The sequence below is a fragment of the Macaca thibetana genome, chromosome 17, assembly GCF_024542745.1.
Source record: "Macaca thibetana thibetana isolate TM-01 chromosome 17, ASM2454274v1, whole genome shotgun sequence".
Classification (NCBI taxonomy): Eukaryota; Metazoa; Chordata; class Mammalia; order Primates; family Cercopithecidae; genus Macaca; species Macaca thibetana.
This window is the reverse complement of record NC_065594.1, coordinates 20,680,635-20,699,253: the sequence shown is the minus strand read 5'-3', so window position 1 is coordinate 20,699,253 and position 18,619 is coordinate 20,680,635. Positions and strand designations below refer to the sequence as shown.

Sequence of the window (18,619 nt, the reverse complement as noted above, 5' to 3'; positions counted from 1 at the left end):
AGATAGTAAGAAAGATAAGAGAGCTTGGCCAGGCCCAGTGGTTCATGCCTGTAATCCCAGCACTTTGGGAGGCCAAGGTAGGTGGATCACCTGAGGTCAGGAGTTTGAGACCAGCCTGGCCAACACGGTGAAACCCCATCTCTACTAAAAATACAAAAATTAGCCAGGCGTGGTGGCATGCACCTGTAATCCCAACTGCTTGTAAGGCTGAAGCAGGAGAATCACTTAAACCTGGGAGGCAGAGGTTGCAGTGAGCCAAGATTGTGCCACTGTACTCCAGCCTGGGTGACAGAGTGAGACGATAGACAGATAGATAGATAGATAGATAGATAGATAGATAGATAGATAGATAGATAGATAGATAGATAAGAGAACTTAAACTTTGAAGGCAAAAGAAGAGAAGATGTGAGATGTGGTCAACAGCATCCAAACTGGCAAGAAGCAGTTGACTAAAAACTAGAGACCACTTGATTTAAGCAATTAAAATTATTAAGGGCCTTTGCAGAAGAAGTTTCATGAAATAGCTGCAGTAGAATGAAGAGTAAATAGAAGCTGAAGAAGGGCAGATAAGAAGGCTCTTAGAAAGATATTTCAAGATTAAGTAGAATGGGCCATAGAAGTACCTAAAAGTCAACCTGGCCAATTATTTCCACTACCACCTCCAAGTGGTCATTCATTCTTGTTAAAATATTTTTTCAACAGACACTTGAAGGCCAGGTGTGGTGGCTCACACCTATAATCCTAGCACTTTGGGAGTCCCCTTCATGTCACAATCCAATGTGGCTAATGGGATTCAGGGAGGAGCACAAAGGGCTCTGCTCCATGAAGTCATTCAGGGATCCAGGCTCCTTCCACTGGATAATCTACGTCTACCTGGCAGGTGAGGGAAAACATAGGGTGTGGAGAGTCCCACAAACAGCTTGAGATGCCAAGTGACAGACATCACTCTCACCTGTATTTCACTGGCTAGTTACATATCTCCATCTATCTGCAAGGGGAAAAGGAAGTCTAATGGTGGGCCAACAAGAATAGAAAAACAGAGTTATCAGTGGGCAGAGCATTCTCTGTCCCCTTAAGTAACATGTCTGAGTCCATCTAATAGTACATGAAAAGCTGAGAATCAAACCCAACACTATCTAACTTCTCCAGGAACCTTGCTATTCTATGCCTCTGGCTCACTCCATTTCACTGAACCCACCGGCAAATTTAACATTTCTCCAAATGAAAAGGATAACAGCTGGTTTATATTCAAGAGTTCAATATTACTGTGGAATTATATTGTGTATACAGTAAGTCCTCACTTAACAACATCAACAGGTTCTCAGAAACTGTGATGTTAAGTGAAATGATGTACAGTAGGTCCTAGAGTAATACTTTTTCATGCAACATCATTTCATTATAACATCAATGAGAAAGAAAATTGGGTTTGTTATACGTCATTTCACTTAAAAGTCAGTTTCCATGAATCTATCAACGATGTTGAGTGAGGACTTACTCTCTCTCTCTCTATATATATATGTATATGTATATGTATATGTATGTATGTATTTTTTTCATCTATCTCTATTTTCTGACCTGCAGTTCCCCTTCACAAATCAATGGTTTTAACCTTCTGAGGGGAATACACATAGACATAAACTTTGGGGGGAGCCCTCTAAAACCCAACCAAACCAGGGATGCATGAACCCCAGGCTAAGAACTTTTCTCTATAGTACTTTACTTTGGACACTGTTAACTCACTTTCAACTTTCTACCCGGTTCCCCCCAACCCGCTTCAGCCCCACTGACCTCCCTCTTTGCAGCTGCTGTTCCTTCTACTTAGCCTGCTCTTCCCCCAGGGGTCCACATGCTCATTGCCTAAAAATCCCTTCCCACTCCACCTCCACTCACAGCCATGCTTTATTTCTCTCTATAGCACTTCTCACCTTCTCATATACTATGCATTTCATGTATTTACAAGTTCATAAATTCTCCTTGCATTAAAATGTGAGCTCCACAACGGCAGAGGTTTTTGTATATTTTTTGCATATTGCTCTATCCCTGGTACCTACAACAGTACTTGGAACACCATAGATATTTCTTTGAATGCATGAATTGAGGAGCAACAAAGGAGTAAACTGAGAAGGAGCACACAGGAAGATGCATGATATTGAAAATGTTCCCATTCTGAAGCTAGATTCACGGGTGGTCATTTTACCATTGAGATTCACAAACTACAGAGATATTATATATTCTTACAAATATCAAATATTATAATATCACTTGATTTTAAAGTACTATAAGAGTGTAGATGAACAATACAACTCAAATCACCATGCTTGCTCAGATATAAACTTGCACTTTTTCTTACCTAAGTAAAATAGTGAGATGGAGAAAAGTAGGCCAAAAAAATCCTGTCATTTTCATTCCCTAGCTAGGTAAAAATAAATTTCACTCATATTTTTTCCTCAAATATGTTTTAATAGGCCATATGGAAAATTACTTCACGTGATTCTTTTTAACACTATACCATGACCTTTCAAAAATGGCATCTTACCTTATAGAAGTGAAACTAAGAGTTTTCTTTGAAAACCTATTTGAAGAGTTAGGTACCTAGAAGCATTTTCTTTTAAAATAATCCTTTTAAAAGTACATTAAAAATGTCTCAATGATTTTTGTTAAGTTTATTTCAAATGAATATAAATTTCAGCTGGCATTTTTTATTTCAAAATTTACTTTTCAAATGTGCAGTCATATATCTGTCCCTAAAAACACAGGCTCCAAATGCAAAAAGGCATGATGAAACCTAAAACATTGATAGAGATATGCTCACAGATTAAACAAATGAACAAAGGTGGGAACAGGAAGAAGGAGGAAATAAGGGAGAGGAAAAGAGGAATTTAAAGGAGAGAGAAACGGGGGAAGGGAAGGAGAAGGAGAGAGAAACCAAGAGAAATAAGGAGCCCGCCTGCCTGCACACACACATGCTTGCATGCTGTAGATTAAAGTTCCACTGCCCAAGAAGCTATGGGGCTACTGAAAGCAAGGCACCTGGAACCCACCCATTTTAATCCACTGTGAAAGGGATATGGGTACAATCATCAGAAGGAACTGCTTTTGAGTTCCAGCTTTGTCCGTTACTCAGCAGATATTCAAACTCAGTCTCAGTATAATCATTTGTAAAATTTAAGTAACTGTACACAACCGTTTCATAAGATCATGTATAGAAAACTGCTCTGTAACCAAGAAAATGCTAAATAGAGGCTGGGCGCGGTGGCTCACGCCTGTAATCCCAGCACTTTGGGAGGCCGAGACGGGCGGATCACGAGGTCAGGAGATCGAGACCATCCTGGCTAGCACAGTGAAACCCCGTCTCTACTAAAAAATACAAAAAAATTAGCCGGGCGAGGTGGCGGGCGCCTGTAGTCCCAGCTACTCGGGAGGCTGAGGCAGGAGAATGGCGTGAACCTGGGAGGCGGAGCTTGCAGTGAGCTGAGATCCGGCCACTGTACTCCAGCCTGGGCGACAGAGCGAGACTCCGTCTCAAAAAAAAAAAAAAGAAAATGCTAAATAGAAAAGCATTTTTAAATTTCTGAATTAAATGCACCAAGCTTGTATTTAAAAAGATCTACTATACTAAATTACATTCTGGTGGTCTGAAAAAGCGCTGATACTCAAACGACACAGTGAGGAGGTCAGAGATTCCAGCTCTACACATGATAAAGTTAACCGTACTTCCTCATATAAAACAGAAGCCTAACAGTCTCCCAAATAGCCTCACAACAAAAAGCAGGAGGGAGAGAATTATTATCATATGTGATCATTTGAGGAAAAAAAAAAAGGAACTATATAAAATACGAATGATGCACACTGACTCCTAATTTAAAACTACTATCACCAATAGTTGTTGATCATTTTAAAATCATTTAACCAACTCAGAAATACAAATGTTTCTTTATTTCTCTTCTTTTAGAGGCAAGGTCTTGCTCTGTCACCCAGGCTAGAGTGCAGTGGTTCCAAGTTGCTGGGACCACAGGTGCCACCAGAGCCAGCTAACTTCCTTTTTTAATGTTTTATAGAGATGGGGTCTCCCTGTTTTGCTAAGGTTTGTCTCAGACTCTTGGCATTAAGCAGTCTTACCAGCTCAGCCTCCCCAACTGCTAGGATTACAGGCACAAGCCACGGTGCCCAGTTACAAATGTGTTTCCAGTGACTAAATAGTCATGGAGTAAAGTACTCAATATCCAACAAAACCAAACAAGTTTGCCAAGGGAAACTGTAACCTACTAACATGTTATGGCCTTTTTCAAAGGTCTATTCTTAGATGTAAAACAAACTCTCTTTAATTAAAACCTCTGCTATTAAACACATTTCCTGAGTAAGTAAAGCCTAACAAATCCAGTATGAGTGAAAAACACCGTACCCTGGAAACAGAAAGGGGCCCCACATTCTTTATAATGGTAGTTTCATATAACCTTTTGCCTCTGTACCACAATAGCAAACAAGCAAACTTAAACTAAATGAAAGAGTTCTAAATTTAGATACTTTAAAATAAGGCATCTTTAAGTTATATGTAAAGGTTTAGCAAATTATTTATTATGTCTCTTATCTTTAATAATGGGATATCATGTTTAACTTGTAATCAAAATGGAAAGAAAGCTGTTATACCATATATTACCGTACTGAGAGTCAGAATTTCCAGTCTATATTTAGTTCACATTAAAATGGAAGCAAAGACGCAAACCAAGCTAAAAATAAAATGTTCTACAAAGATGAGATTTTTTAAATGGACTGAAATCTAGCTTTATTTGGTCCCTTAAATGTGGATCAGATTTAACAGCACCTTAACTTTGCAATGCTTGGCAAACCTAACTATACTACCTTCCATTTTCTAACACAGGGGCCAGCAAACTACAGCCCACAGATTATATCCATGGGCCATATCCTGCCGGCCGCCTGATTTTATACAGTCAATGAGCTAAGGTTTTCACATGTTCAAATTGATTTCTTAAAAAGAGGAATAATAATATTTCTTAGCACATGAAAATTATATGAAATTCAAATTTCAGTGTCCTTAAATAAAGTTTTGTTGGAACACAGCAATACTTAAAGTATTGTCTATGGCTGTTTGATACTACAATGGCAAAGTAAAGTAATTTTTTTCTTTTTTTTACTAAGGTATAACTGATGAAAATTTTATATATTTCTGGTACATGAAGTGATTTTTCATGTATGTATACATTATGAAATGATTAAATCAAATTAATATATCCATCAGCTCACATACTTAAATTTTTTGTGGGTGAGAACATTTAAGATCTACTCTTAGCAATTTTCGAGTATACAATGCTTTATTATTAACTACAGTCACTTTGTTGTACAAAATAATTTCTTCTATTCTCCAGAATAAGAACTTATTCTCCAGAATCATTCTGGAGTTCTCCAGTTCTCCCCAGCACCCTCTCCTTCTTAGTAACCTCCATTCTCTGAGCTAAATAACTTCAGCAGACAACTTATGGCCCACAGAATTTAAACTATTTACTATCTGGCCCTTTATGGGAAAAGTTAGCCAACTTCTGGCCTGGACGTGTGTTAATTGCTTGAGATATCTTTCTGCTCACCACCTATCAAAATGTAAAAGTTCCTACTTGCTTCTCATTTCATATTGAGTTTCAGAGCAATAAACCTGTCAGTATCACTTTACTCTCATTTCCTAATATTCTTCTGGCCATGTTTCTGTTTCCCATCTATTTGGATCATTATGATTCCCATGTTTCCACTCAGAACTCTAGCTAATAAATGATATTTCCTAATTTATTCTGCTTCTCTTTTAAATGTTGGCCATGAACCATCATGACCCAGTAATGGGCTGCCACCTACAATTTCAAAAACACAGAGCAAGTCTTCCCCAGTATACTTCACCTAGGGTTTGTGATGAAAGATAATGTTTAATGGCACAAATTAAAATTGTGTAAGGCAATGAAAAATGCAAATCAATATTTTCATATACTGCCTTACCATAAAAGAACAGGAGTTTATTTATACATCCTTCATATTAAATTGAAACCAAGATATCAATTGAAGAATGTGATCATTATCCTTACTGGGCTTAAAAATACATGTTTTTGGCAGGGCATGGTGGCTGACGCCTGTAATACCAACACTTTGGGAGGCCAAGGCAGGTGGATCACTAGGTCAAGAGATCGAGACCACCCTGGCCAATATGGTGAAACCCCGTCTCTACTAAAAATACAAAAAATTAGCTGGGCGTGGTGGCACGTGCCTGTAGTCCCAGCTACTCAGGAGGCTGAGGCAGGAGAATCGCTTGAACCCGGGAGGCGGAGGCTGCAGTGAGCTGAGATCGTGCCACTGCACTCCAGCCTGGCAACAGAGTGAGACTCTGTCTCAAAAAAAAAAAAAAAAAAAAAAATATATATATATATACACACACACACACACACACATATATATAATTAGTAGTAGCAGTAAGATTTGTTTTATTTCTTTTATTTTACTTTAAATTCTGGGTTACATGTGCAGAACCTGCAGGTTTGTTACATAGATACACATGTGTCACGGTGGTTTGCTGCACCAAAAATATATCTTAATCCTGATAGAATACTGGTGTGTTTTTTGGTCTTGTTTTGGGTTTGTTTTTTTCTTTGAGATGGAGTCTCACTGTTGCCCAAGCTAGTCTTGAATTCCTGGGTTCAAGTGATTGTCCTACCTTGACCTCTGAAAGTGGTAGGATTACAGGCATGAGCCACTGCCCTCAGCCTAGATAAAATGTTGGTGCAAAATTCTGAATATCTTTTGTGTTTAGGTATGTTCTACCTAAATTTAGAGACTCATTTGTGGCCATTAGCTGTAAGAAGACATATGAATGTCAAAAAAATAAATAAATGAGAACACAATAAACCTCATCAGGAAGTATTTTTGACACATGCAGCTTAACCTTAGCTGAGATGACCCAAGGGCAGAAAAAGTCATTGAGATGGTTACCATTTGTTTATACTGTTTGGTTTATGATTGTTGAACAATCCTAGGCTGTAAGCCTGACCAAGTTTCTTCCAGTCATTCCCATAAAATGAAAGGTTGCAGTATTCGTGGGCCAACAAAAAGCACGCAAAGCTTCTTTCACATTCATCCTCAAAACCCAATTTGTCTGAATCTATATTAGCATTTCAAAAATGTCTTATTCTCAGTAAATACCCGTGAAATTCTCTACAACAGTATGTCTGAATGCAAATCCAAAAACTCGAGAAGGTAAAGAGGAGGAAGAGATATGACAAGTGTTAGGACTCCATTTTGGCTTTCCTACATCAGTACCACTTTCATTTTTGTACATAAGTGACTTTCTGTCTTTGGGAAATAAAGGCAGCCATAAAATCATTTAGTGTTTAGCACCTGAGTGACTAGATGAGACCACCTGAAATTCCACTTAGGTTATTCAGAGAAAGGAAAAAGTTCAAAACAGAGAAAGAGGAAAATAGTAGAGAGGACAGCACAGACATACAATGAAACCAGGAATAAATGGAAAATGAAAAGGAGAACAAAAAGTATACTGTATGGAGTTATGATGAGGGTGCTAAAATATACATGAGGATTTTATTAAGCCACAGTGATTTCAAAAGCAATACCAGTTCCATTCTTTACTTAAAAAGTCATCAAATCCACTATGAAAAAGCTGAGATTAGTGCACTGTCCTAAAACAACCCATATTTACTTCTGCAAAGAACTGGTTAGTTAAATGATGACATATTAGGTTGAGCCATATGAAGCATTCCATATTTGACCAGTTTTGACCTACTGACAAAGCAGGATAGATGAGCAAGAACTGCTTGTGCTGTCTTAAAAATGACCAGGGCTGAGCGCCGAGGCTCATACCTGTAATCCCAGCACTTTGGGAGGCAGAGGTGAGCGGATCACCTGAGGTCGGGAGTCCAGCCTGACCAACATGGAGAAACCCCGTCTTTACTAAAAATAAAAAATTAGCTGGGCGTGGTGGCACATGCCTGTAATCCCAGCTACTCAGGAGGCTGAGGCAGGGGCAGGAAAATCACTTGAACCTGGGAGGCGGAGGTTGCAGTGAGCAGAGATCACACCATTGCACTCCAGCCTGGGCAACAAGAGTGAAATTCCATCTCAAAAAAAAAAAAAAAGAAAGACTGGGCTTTGAGCTAATCTTAGGGCCTACCTCTCCTCCAGGTGCTCCCATCTTACACACCTGTGCGGGGACACAGAAAGTATTTGTCTTTTTCTAAAGATCCTTCCCTTAATTCTCATCTGAATCATAATTGAAGACTGGGAACCAACGTTAAATTTAGTAGTTCTCATTCTATAAATTCCCCCTATTGCTCTCACTTTCTTCCCCGAGAATCAGTATACGTGATAAAAGACATAAATGCTAAAGTCTGTGACATACATGAACAGTCCAATTGCAGGAGATGGGGTATGAGGTTGAAGTTCACTGGTCTCAGAAATCTTATACCCTGATCTCAGGTATTCATATATGAAAATGTTGATGAACTTACATGCTCTCTAACATATGAGAAAGTGTAAAATGCAGAATTTCTGACATTCAATACACTTTTGAAATTCAAGCAATATTTCATTTCATAATCAAAAATTATCTCTCATCATGGCAAAATGTATATGCTAAATGTTTTTATTAGAAAGATAGAAAATCACAAATAATGTGCTTTTTAAATTTACTTTTAGGCTCCATAAGCATATAATCTTAGCTATTACAATGAGCGCATGAAACCTATAAAATATAGTGGTACTCCCAACAAATTTGTTGTTTGACATGATTCAATTCAATTGAGTCATCTCTAAGTTTTCTTTCGAACAGTATAAATCTACTGGTTAATCCTGATATAAGTATGCATGGAATTTTGACCATTTCATATAAACATGTAACATACACGTTTGTTTGTTTGCTTGTTTATTTAAGAGACAGAATCTCATTTCATTGCCCAGGTTGGAGTGCAATGGCACGATCTCAGTTCACTGCAGCCTTGAACCCCGGGGCTCCAGTGATCCTCAGGTACCTTGTTTTCCCAAAGTGCTGGGATTACAGGCGTGAGCCACCATGCCTGGCCTCCATACAATTTTTTTTTAACCTGCCATTTTGCCCATCATTAACACAGTTTTATGAACTTTTTTCAGAATTAAGATTTGAAATGTTAAAAACACTTTTAGGAAAAAGTCCCTAACTTTTTAGCCTTAATCTTATAAAAACACATTAAATGCCGTATTCTTAATTTACTACAAACTCAAAAAGTCACTATTAAAAGGAGTTACCAGATATACTCTTAACTAAGGTGACTGAATCCCTAACTCTTTAATAAGTGTGTCTTGTCAACGGTTGTTCTTGTGTGTTGTTCTTACACATATGTATTTCAGAAAATAAGGAGGCAGGTTAATACAAACATTAATCCACTCGCTTTTTTCGGACAGTCTAACAGTCGTTCAGGCTGGAGTGCAGTTGCGCAATCTCTGCTCGCTGCAACATCTGCCTCCCGGGTTTAAGCGGTTCTCCTGCCTCAGCCTCCAGAGGAGCTGGGATCACAGGTGCGTGACCCAAAGACCAGCTAATTTTTGTATTGTTAATAGAGATGGGGTTTCACCATGTTGGCCAGGCTGGTCTGGAACTCCTGGCCTCAAGTGATCCGCCTGCCTCAGCCTCCCAAAGTGCTGGGATTACAGGCATGAGCCACCGTGACCTGCCTCCACAGGCATTTAATAAAAATTATGTTTCCAAATAGGAGTTCATTGACTTTAGAGAAAATTTTTTCATAAAAATAGGTGTAGAATGAATTTTTTGCAAATTTATTTTTAAAGACGGTACCCAAAGCCAATGCTTTTATTGGTTCCCTTTTCAAATTCCTCATTAAAGTTCCCTACTGATAACAGACTCTGTGAAGATTTTTAAACTACAATAAAAATTAGAATATATAAAAATCCTTTACTGTCCATAAGCATTTGCTTTGTGTATGTTCATGATCAAATTAAAAATTAACTTTGAGACCTCACAGGTCGACAGAACAAGCTCCATTAACAAGAATAATACACCATTCTAATGTCCACATAGCACAGAGACAACTTTTCATTATTAAAAAGAACCACGGACGCATGGTTCTGAACCCTGCACTTGGCGGGAATCTGCGACAAGAAAGCCAGGCCAGCCCTTAGAGCCACGCAGGGTGCGGTTAAGCCGCGAGCACCATGTCCCACTGGCCTGCCTCGGGGCTTCTGCCTCCCAGACTGCAGCAGGAGGCAGAGAGGCAGGAAAGGCTGACCGGTGCCACCTCCCACCCACCCTCTGTGCGGGCCTAAGAGGGAAAGCAGCAGGGCTCACTGCAGCGCGGGCTGGTTGGCCAGCACACGCGCACGCTCCCCCGAACAGCAGGGAAGAAAAATTGAAACTCTCCTTTTAAGTTCCCTAAGTGGGAACTCGCGACTGCGCGTCAGCTTTTTCCCACGCTCCCGCCGAGCCGCGGGTTCCCTGCACTCGCCTCTGCCAGCCGAATTCCCTGGGAGCCCAGGCTCGTAGCCTCCCGCGCGCCAGCCGGGAATCCTGGCCGCAGCACCGCGGTCCAGCGACCACCCGGGCTCCGCCCCGCCACGCCCCTCCCGCGCCCCAGGCCCCGCCCCGCCTCACCATCCCCACCATCCCCGCCTTCCCCACCATCCCCGCCTTCCCCACCATCCCCGCCTTCCCCGCCTTCCCCGCCTTCCCCGCCTTCCCGGGATCGCCCGGCGCGCTCCAGCGCTCCAGCGCCCCCGCGCCCTCTCCACCTCCCGCTTTCCACGCCGCCTTCAGGCCCGCCTCCTCCGCCCTACCTTGGTCCGGATCTGCCCGGAGGTGGACACTTTGCGGATCAGTTTCTGGGGTCCCTCTTGCTCCGCTTCGCTGTCAGACGAATCCTCTCCCGGCCCCGCTGAGGCAGCAGCTGAGGGGACCGCGGCGCCGGCTCCGGCGGCCGCTCCTCCAGCGGCGCCCGGAGGGTGGTGCTGGCCTCCGGCCCCTGCCATCCTCTCCGACTCCTGCAGGGACACAGCACCGCCCGCCGGGGGCGGCGGCGGCGGTCAGCGGGTGGGTTCTGCCCAAGCGGAGCCCGGAACCCCGCGCCCGGCCGCCGCCGCCATCTTCCGTTCCCCCAGCTACCCCCGCGGGGGAAGGGTCGCCCGGGACAGGAGCCCTCCAGGCAGGAGTCCACCCGGCTCCTCCGCCCGGTTCCCGCCGGAGCGGCGACCACGGTGGGGCGCAGGGGTCGCTGACCCCCGCCCGCCTGGGACCCCCGCGCACCCAGCCTCGGATAGGACCAGCGCGGGTAGAGAGGATGGGGTGACAGGGTTTGGAACAACATCTCTTCCACTCCCTCTACGATCTGGGGTCCCCGGGATGGACAGGAGGGTGGGGGAGGCAGGAAACCTCTGCAGCCCACCCCGCAGTGACGATGCCCGCACTTCTGGGCAGCAGGGGCAACACCGATGCCTGGGGAAGAATGGAAACCCGGAGCTTCCTCCCGGCACCCTTGGGTGTACCCGCCACCTCCTGGACCCCGAATCTCTCCAGAGACACTTGGGCCTCGCCGCGTGGTTCCAGCTGAATAAAAGTCCCCTCTGCCCCCAAGACAGTCGGGCGCTGCCCCTCGTCGGTCTCCCGACCCCCAGCCCCACTCCGAGGACCGTACCTCTCCCGCCTCCGCCAGGGCCATCCGATCCTCTCAGCTCTCCCGACTGCGGCGTTCAGTTTCTGGCCCACCCCCACCCCCATCCGGCGCACACGGAAGAGAAGAGCATTTTCCGGGAGGTTCAGCTCCGCTCTGAGAACTTTTCGTTCAGAAAGAGCGATCCCCTTCGGCTAACAGGAAACTGGGAAGGGCGTGGAGAAAGCGCAGAAACAAGAGACTACACGCAGCCCAAGACGACAGAATGCACAAGAACTGTCTAAGCTGAAGCGCTAACCGAGATTGCCTGGAAGAAAACAATACACTCGAGCCATGCGAACACCAGTACCCGAGACAAAAAGCCTTGGAAGTCCTGGCAGAGCCACTCCCTAGCCCGCACTAGAGCAAGAGGAAATGGGATCAACAGGCTGCAGCCACCGCGCACAACTCCCCTGCGAGCTGGCTGCGCGAGCACTTGGGAACCGCGGACTGGCAGCGGGTTGTGCACGCTCAACGTCAAAGAAGCCTCACAGGTGTGAGGGGGCTGCGGGAGAAGACACTAAAACGACTGATCCCTCTTGTCATCCAAAGAGAACACCAAACTGGTGTTAGCTATATTTTTAAATAAGACAAAAAGTCCCTGCCAGACTGTGGAGTCTCTCCACCTGGAGAAAGCATTCAATCTCTATTATCATGTTCATGCCTTTCAGTACCCATTCCTTTCGTATTTTTTCAGTTGACATGACCTTTAAGGTTCCTCCAAGCTAAGGTTCTGTTTTTTTGTTTTGTTTTGTTTTTTTAACTTGCAGTCTTACTCCCAACAAGAAATTTGATTTATTAGAGCTAACAGTTCTAAGTTTTAAGAAATAGTATGCAATCCCAATACTGGACATCACATCGTAAATTAAATTCATTAAGATGTAAAATGTGTTTAGTTCAAATATTTAAAGACAGCAGACTGCTGCTATGTAGTAATAACAGAGAAGCTATTTCTGCAGCTAATATTGACTCCTTTAGGAAAGGAAGGAGTTGGGCAAAATGAATTTTAAGAGCGCTTAGAGCTCTACAAATGTGTAATTCTTTATCTGCAAAGAACATATTTCTGGAAATTCTTAAAAGAGAAAAATAATCAAAATAATGGCCTTCATCCCCACCTGTTTGGTCATGGACAAGTCCAATATTTTGGAAACGTAGACAAGGACACCTAGTAAAGGCTCTTTTGAAATAATAAACTTAGTTTAGTCCTCTCTTTTAATGTAAAGAAACTAAGGCCCCAAATTACAAACTGGGATTAAAGTCAAAATCATGCGGTTACTATTCTAATGTTCTATTCACTTTACCACACTATAACAAAAATCAGTCTGTCAGTTACTATATACTTCTATTCATACTTTGTTTTATACAGCAACATTTTCCAGAATCCAGGCAGCGAGTGATTAAACTGAAAGGCATTATCTCATGCCCACGCTGATTTTGTGATTTTAAGAGGTCAGATTACACACCTCACCCTTTGATTCAGACACTGATTGCTTAAAGATACTTAAAAAGTTTCATATCCCAGAGCTGAGCCATTAATACCTCAGAGTAAAGGTATTCTTTTCGCATAAAGATTTAACCTCAGAGCCAGCTTTGCACTTCTGCAATCACCTCTTCTGAAGAGCCAGTTTCAACGAATCCATTATTTAAGATACCTGACTTACTACCCTCTTCTCGGTCTTATCTGTAAATTAGAAGTTTATAGAATGACTGTCTAATTTGTGCACTGTGTACCTGCGATGTACTTCACCTTCTTTAAAAGTATTACATCAAGGTCTCAATCTTTCCAACCATTTCAACCATGTAGCTCAAAATAGCAACTGAAACAATTTCAAATATGAGGTATCTTACATTATTTATGTGATTTATAAGAATTCCTTGATCTTTTCCTTACTTAGTGATTTCAGATTTTCCAATAATTGCTTAGATACATCTTACATTTTTATTGTTACTTTGAAATCTCTGTTCAGAACATATGACAAAGACACTATTAAAGACTTGAACATAAGCTGTGTAGACACTGCATTCAGGATGAAATGGAAACAGGTGGTAGCTACCCCTACATTAGGTTTTTACTTAATAGAGATCCTGGCCCACTAAAATAAAGAACACCTGTTGGACTGAAGATGTGTAAGTCACAGCCAAATTTCATGCTGATACCAACTTTATGAATATTAGTGTATTATTTTCTACAGAGGTATTTTGAATTATATTTTTACTGATCACTACTCATAACAAAAGGGGTATTATACCCATTGGCAACTTTTAAATCTCATATGATCTATGGTTTTATCTTAAATATTGTACCATAAATACGCAGAATGTTACATTTTATATCCTGAAGAGCTCAAGCCGGCACTTAAAATATAGCCGTGTTCTAGGACTTGTGTTCCTAATCAATAAGGAACCATGCAATCAAAGAATACTGCAGGTTGACCAAGTACAGGCATTGAGAAACTGCCTTAATTAAAACTCAAGAACACGCTATTTGCTACATATTCAGAATTTAACATTCAAAACTTTTAACTTATTACCATTTCCTTAGTTGTTACCTGCATGAAAAAGATTTGGGGATTAATCGTGATATTAACTGCATATACATATGGTCATCCTTGTACCTGAGGCAAAAACCTTTCATCATCTAGACCTAATGCAAAGATGTTTATAACCTCTCATTTATATTTTGGCCCTATCCTCTGAAACTCTTTCCTTCCTAATTTTCCTTTAGACCTGGATACTTTTATCAGCACTAACTAGTATAAAACCATTTCAAAATAAAGCAATTTTTTTTTTCTTTTTTTAGAGACAAGTTCTTGCTCTCTTGCCCAGGCTGGAGTGCAATGGCCAATCACAGCTCACTGCGTCCTTAAACTCCGTGCTCAAAGGCTCCTCTGGCATCAGCCTCCCAGGGTAGTCACAGGATAGCTGGGACTACAGACATGCATCACCAGGCCTGGCTAGTTTTGTTGTTGTTGTTGTTGTTGTTGTTGTTTAGACACAGGGTCTGGTCATCTTCCCCAGGCTGGTCTCAAACTCCTGGCCTCAAGAGATCCTCCCACTTTGGCCTCCCAAAGTGTTGGGATTACAGGCGTGAGACACTGCACCAAAAGCAAATTTTAATAAGTGTACTCTAGCATCCCCCTACTAAGGACTACTTTGTAAGTACTTCCCCATTTTTGAAGTGTTGGCTAGAATTCTAACTACCTATTTTCCCCCCAGTAAGGCTTGTTTGGCTAAGTATCTTTCTACCCACCCATGCCCACCACTAAAGTATTTTTTAATTGATTAGAAATTTAGGTTATGCCTCTATTTCCACTGAAATTTGATTGCATTTCAAAGCTAGCATTAAAGAAAATACACAGAAACTTAGAATGCTAAAATTTATCTTCTTTAGGACAATGACTTAGCCAGAATAAGGCTGATCATTTATTTAAATGGTTCACTTAACTAACTTCAGTTCATCTCCCAATCGTGTCGTAAAGTTCAGCAACAGCTGAACATGGCTGCATTTTAAGAAAGAAGTGCTGGGCCGGGCGCGGTGGCTCATCCCTGTAATCCCAAAACTTTGGGAGGCTGAGGTGAGTGGATTACGAGGTCAGGAGATCGGGACCATCCTGGCTAACAAGGTGAAACCCCGTCTCTACTAAAAATACAAAAAATTAGCCGGGCATGGTGGCAGGCGCCTGTAATCCCAGCTACTCGGGAGGCTGAGGCAGGAGAATCGCTTGAATCCAGGAGGTGGAGGTTGCAGTGAGTCAGGATGGCAACACTGCACTCCTGCCTGGGCAACAGAGCGACACTCTGTCTCGAAAACAAAAAAGAAAGAAAAGTCCTGTTCTCTTTACTGTCTGTCATCATTAATTCCTGATACTGTGTTTGCTCTTCTGCCTGAATAGTTACATGCAGAATCACACTATCATGTTTTAGGTTCCATCAAAAATGAATAAGAACAGGCCAGGTGCAGTGGCTCATGCCAGTAATCCCAGCACTTTAGGAGGCTGAGGTGGACAGATTGCTTGAGCCCAGGAGTTCAAGGCCAGTCTGGGCAACATAGCTGGGACTACAGGTGCGCAGCACCATGCCCATCTATACAAGAAAATGCCAAAATTAGCCCGGCATGGTGGCAAGGACCTATAGTCCCAGCTACTTGGGAGGCTGAGGTAGGAGAATTGCTTGAGCCCAGGAGGCAGAGGTTGCAGTGAGCTGAGAATCTGGCCCCTGCACTCCAGCCTGGGTGACACAGTGAGACACTGTCTCAAACAATGAGGAGAGTAAATGGTTACACGTATGCTATTGTTATATGTACATGCCCTTATGTTATCCCGTAAGGGATAATGCAACAGGATCTGTTCATTATTGAACAGAATGAATATTAAGTGTATTCAATATTGTTCAGTATTGAACATTTCTTTTCATAAATGTAAATGAGCATACTTTTATGGTAAAGCATTAAGTTGCCTATATTTGAATTTAAAAAGCAAATTTTATAAACTCTGACCTGTAATCCTAGCTCTTTGGGATGCCATGTCAGGAGGATCCCTTAAGGCCACAAGTTTGAGACCAGCCTGGGTAGATCCCACCTCTACAAAAAAATCCAAAATGAGCCCAGCGTGGTGGCATGTGCCTGTAGTCCTAGCTACTCAGGAGGCTGAGGCGGGAGGATCCCTCTGGTACAGGAGTTCCTGGCTGCAGTGAGCTAGGATCACAGCACTGCACTCCAGCCTGGGCAACAGAGCAAGTCCCTGTCTCAAAAAAAATAAACATAAAGTTTTTAAATTAAAAAAAAAAACTTTGAAACGGAGTCCAAGTCAAAGCAGGTGTTTCTAACCTGAGGTCCTTGAGGATCCAGATTGGTCTTAAAGAAATCTGTGATACTCTTGAAATTGTATTAAAATGTTTTACATATATATACACACACACATAAATACATATATAAAATATATGTATGTAACATGTATGTCACATTAGTGCATGTTTGAGGGAAAGAGGGTCCATAGCTTTGATCAGATTCTTAAAGGGATTGCTGACCCCAAAAAAGGTCACAAATCCCCAATTCTGATGGATTTTGTGTCCCTTCAAAACATATGTAGATTAAATTGTCTCTCCATCCCCCTTCCCCTTGCTACAAATGCCTGGAAGATTTAACATTTAAACACTTTTTTCCCTAATGTATCCCACATTTATCCTTATATGCCACTTTTTAGTAATTTGGATAAATTGTCTTTTTTTAAGAAGTTAAATGAGAATTCCCCTCGTTAGTTCTTAGATGGACTTGGTCATATCTGTGTGACCACAGGGTTTAGAATAAAGTCGCTTGTAACAAGTATTATTTGAAGCCTCACACCCATGATCTCTAATGTATTTTCTGTGACTTTCTGATTGTAAACCATTAACATATATGAAATAAGACATTCTGTTTAGTTAAGAACTTCAGCTTTCTGAGGTCAAGGATCTGTCTCTCTTGTTGGTAACTGCTATCCAACAGTCCTGGAACATAATAGGTGCGGAATGAAAATAGGTGCAGAGCAAATGAAAAGGTCTTCAGTGTTTAAGGAAAATAAACTTAATTTTTAAAAGATGGTTCTGCAGTCTGGATAAAGCATTGCAGTCCATTCACACATTTATGTTAGGGCTCTAGTTTTAAAAAGCTCCAGTGCTAAGACTGGAAACTGAATATTTTCTGTGGAAAATAAATGAGCATTTCATTTGTCACTTTGGAGAAGAAAAAAAAAACTTCTTTCTCTAATCTTCTAAATGTCAAGTAGTTCTGACATCAGCAGCCTAAAGGAAAGTAACATACACCCGGATATTTCCATTGTGATTGGTGTTGGCTTAAAGTATCCAGGTTCCTACAGGAAAGTTTAAAAGTAAAGTCACTGAATTTAGTTCTCAATGATCTTTGATTTAAACTTCAAAACTGGATTGTATTTTTAATTTGGAGACTAGCTTAAGCCCCCGTGATAACCACAATGGAAGAAACCTGAGCAGATGGGCAACCTGACGACATGTTCAAATTCACGAAAGCAAAGACAGCTGCAGATGCAGAGGGATCAGAGTCGAAGGACGCTTCTGAAAGGTCAGGAATCAAGCCGAGAAACGTACTCTGAGCAAAGGAGCTGACAGCGTATATACTTAGAAAAGAAAAAGGACAGCCAACCCTGGCACCTGACCTAGCGGCTCTCAACAGGCAGAGGGCCGGCCTGAGCAGACTCGGAGAGTCCCTGGGAAACCAGCATCCGAACACGTTGACCGGAACACGGGTGAGGCCAGAAATTTCGGACGGGGCTTTTCAGACTGGCTCAGAATGTCAACCAAGAGGGAGTAGCAAATATCGAGGCAGGGTGTGGAGAGCCAAAATTCGACGCCAGGGAAAAGGCAGCCCACACAGGCTTCCAGAGCTCTGAGTGAGAGAGGGGCATTCCGGGGTGGAATCCCTGGAGGGATGTCAGACGGTTCTGTTAGAATCGGAAGAAAGAAGGAAGTTGAGGGAGTTTGAGGGAACAAATCCAAAGCCCCCCGGTCTCTTCCTCCTTATCCCTGCACACATAAGACATGCACACACACTACTCTTGGCTCCTAAAATTACTCAACCTCCGCGTTGCGTGTGCAGCGAAATCCCAGGCGAAAGCGAAGTCAGCTTTCAGCTTCGTCCCCGGCAAAACCCGTTGCACCCTCCAGACGCCCAAGCTTTAGCGGCGGGCAGGAGTCGGAGGCGTGGTTCTGGGCTCCGCGCCGCGCTCACCCTCTCCAGGCGCGGGTCCCCGGGAACCTGCGCGCCCAGGTGACGACCAGGGCGCGGTCTCGGCAGGGAAAACCGGGCTCTTCCGACTCCCCACGCCGACCGCGCAGCCTGGCTTCTCCTCTCCCCCGCCTACATTCCACGCTCTCAAAGCAAGTGAAAAGTTGAGTCGATGAAGCCGGGAAAC

General features: G+C 42.5%; 1 protein-coding gene across 5 annotated transcripts in view; it reads right to left on the bottom strand.

Moving 5' to 3' along the window:
- DGKH (diacylglycerol kinase eta) overlaps nt 1-18,360 on the bottom strand; it is a 202,145-nt gene extending 183,785 nt beyond the window's left edge. For 2 of the 5 annotated variants that reach the window (XM_050766169.1, XM_050766176.1), the window contains exons 1-2: nt 11,682-18,359; nt 10,828-11,031 (exon numbers count right to left, since the gene is read on the bottom strand). In XM_050766169.1, the coding sequence (XP_050622126.1) occupies nt 10,828-11,031; nt 11,682-11,705 (228 nt within the window). In that variant the 5' untranslated portion in view covers nt 11,706-18,359. Of the gene's footprint in view, nt 1-10,827; nt 11,032-11,681 lie in introns of all 5 variants that reach the window. The other 3 variants (XM_050766170.1, XM_050766172.1, XM_050766171.1) reach the window with 3 other exon arrangements.
- Between the last annotated feature and the right edge of the window lie 259 nt (nt 18,361-18,619).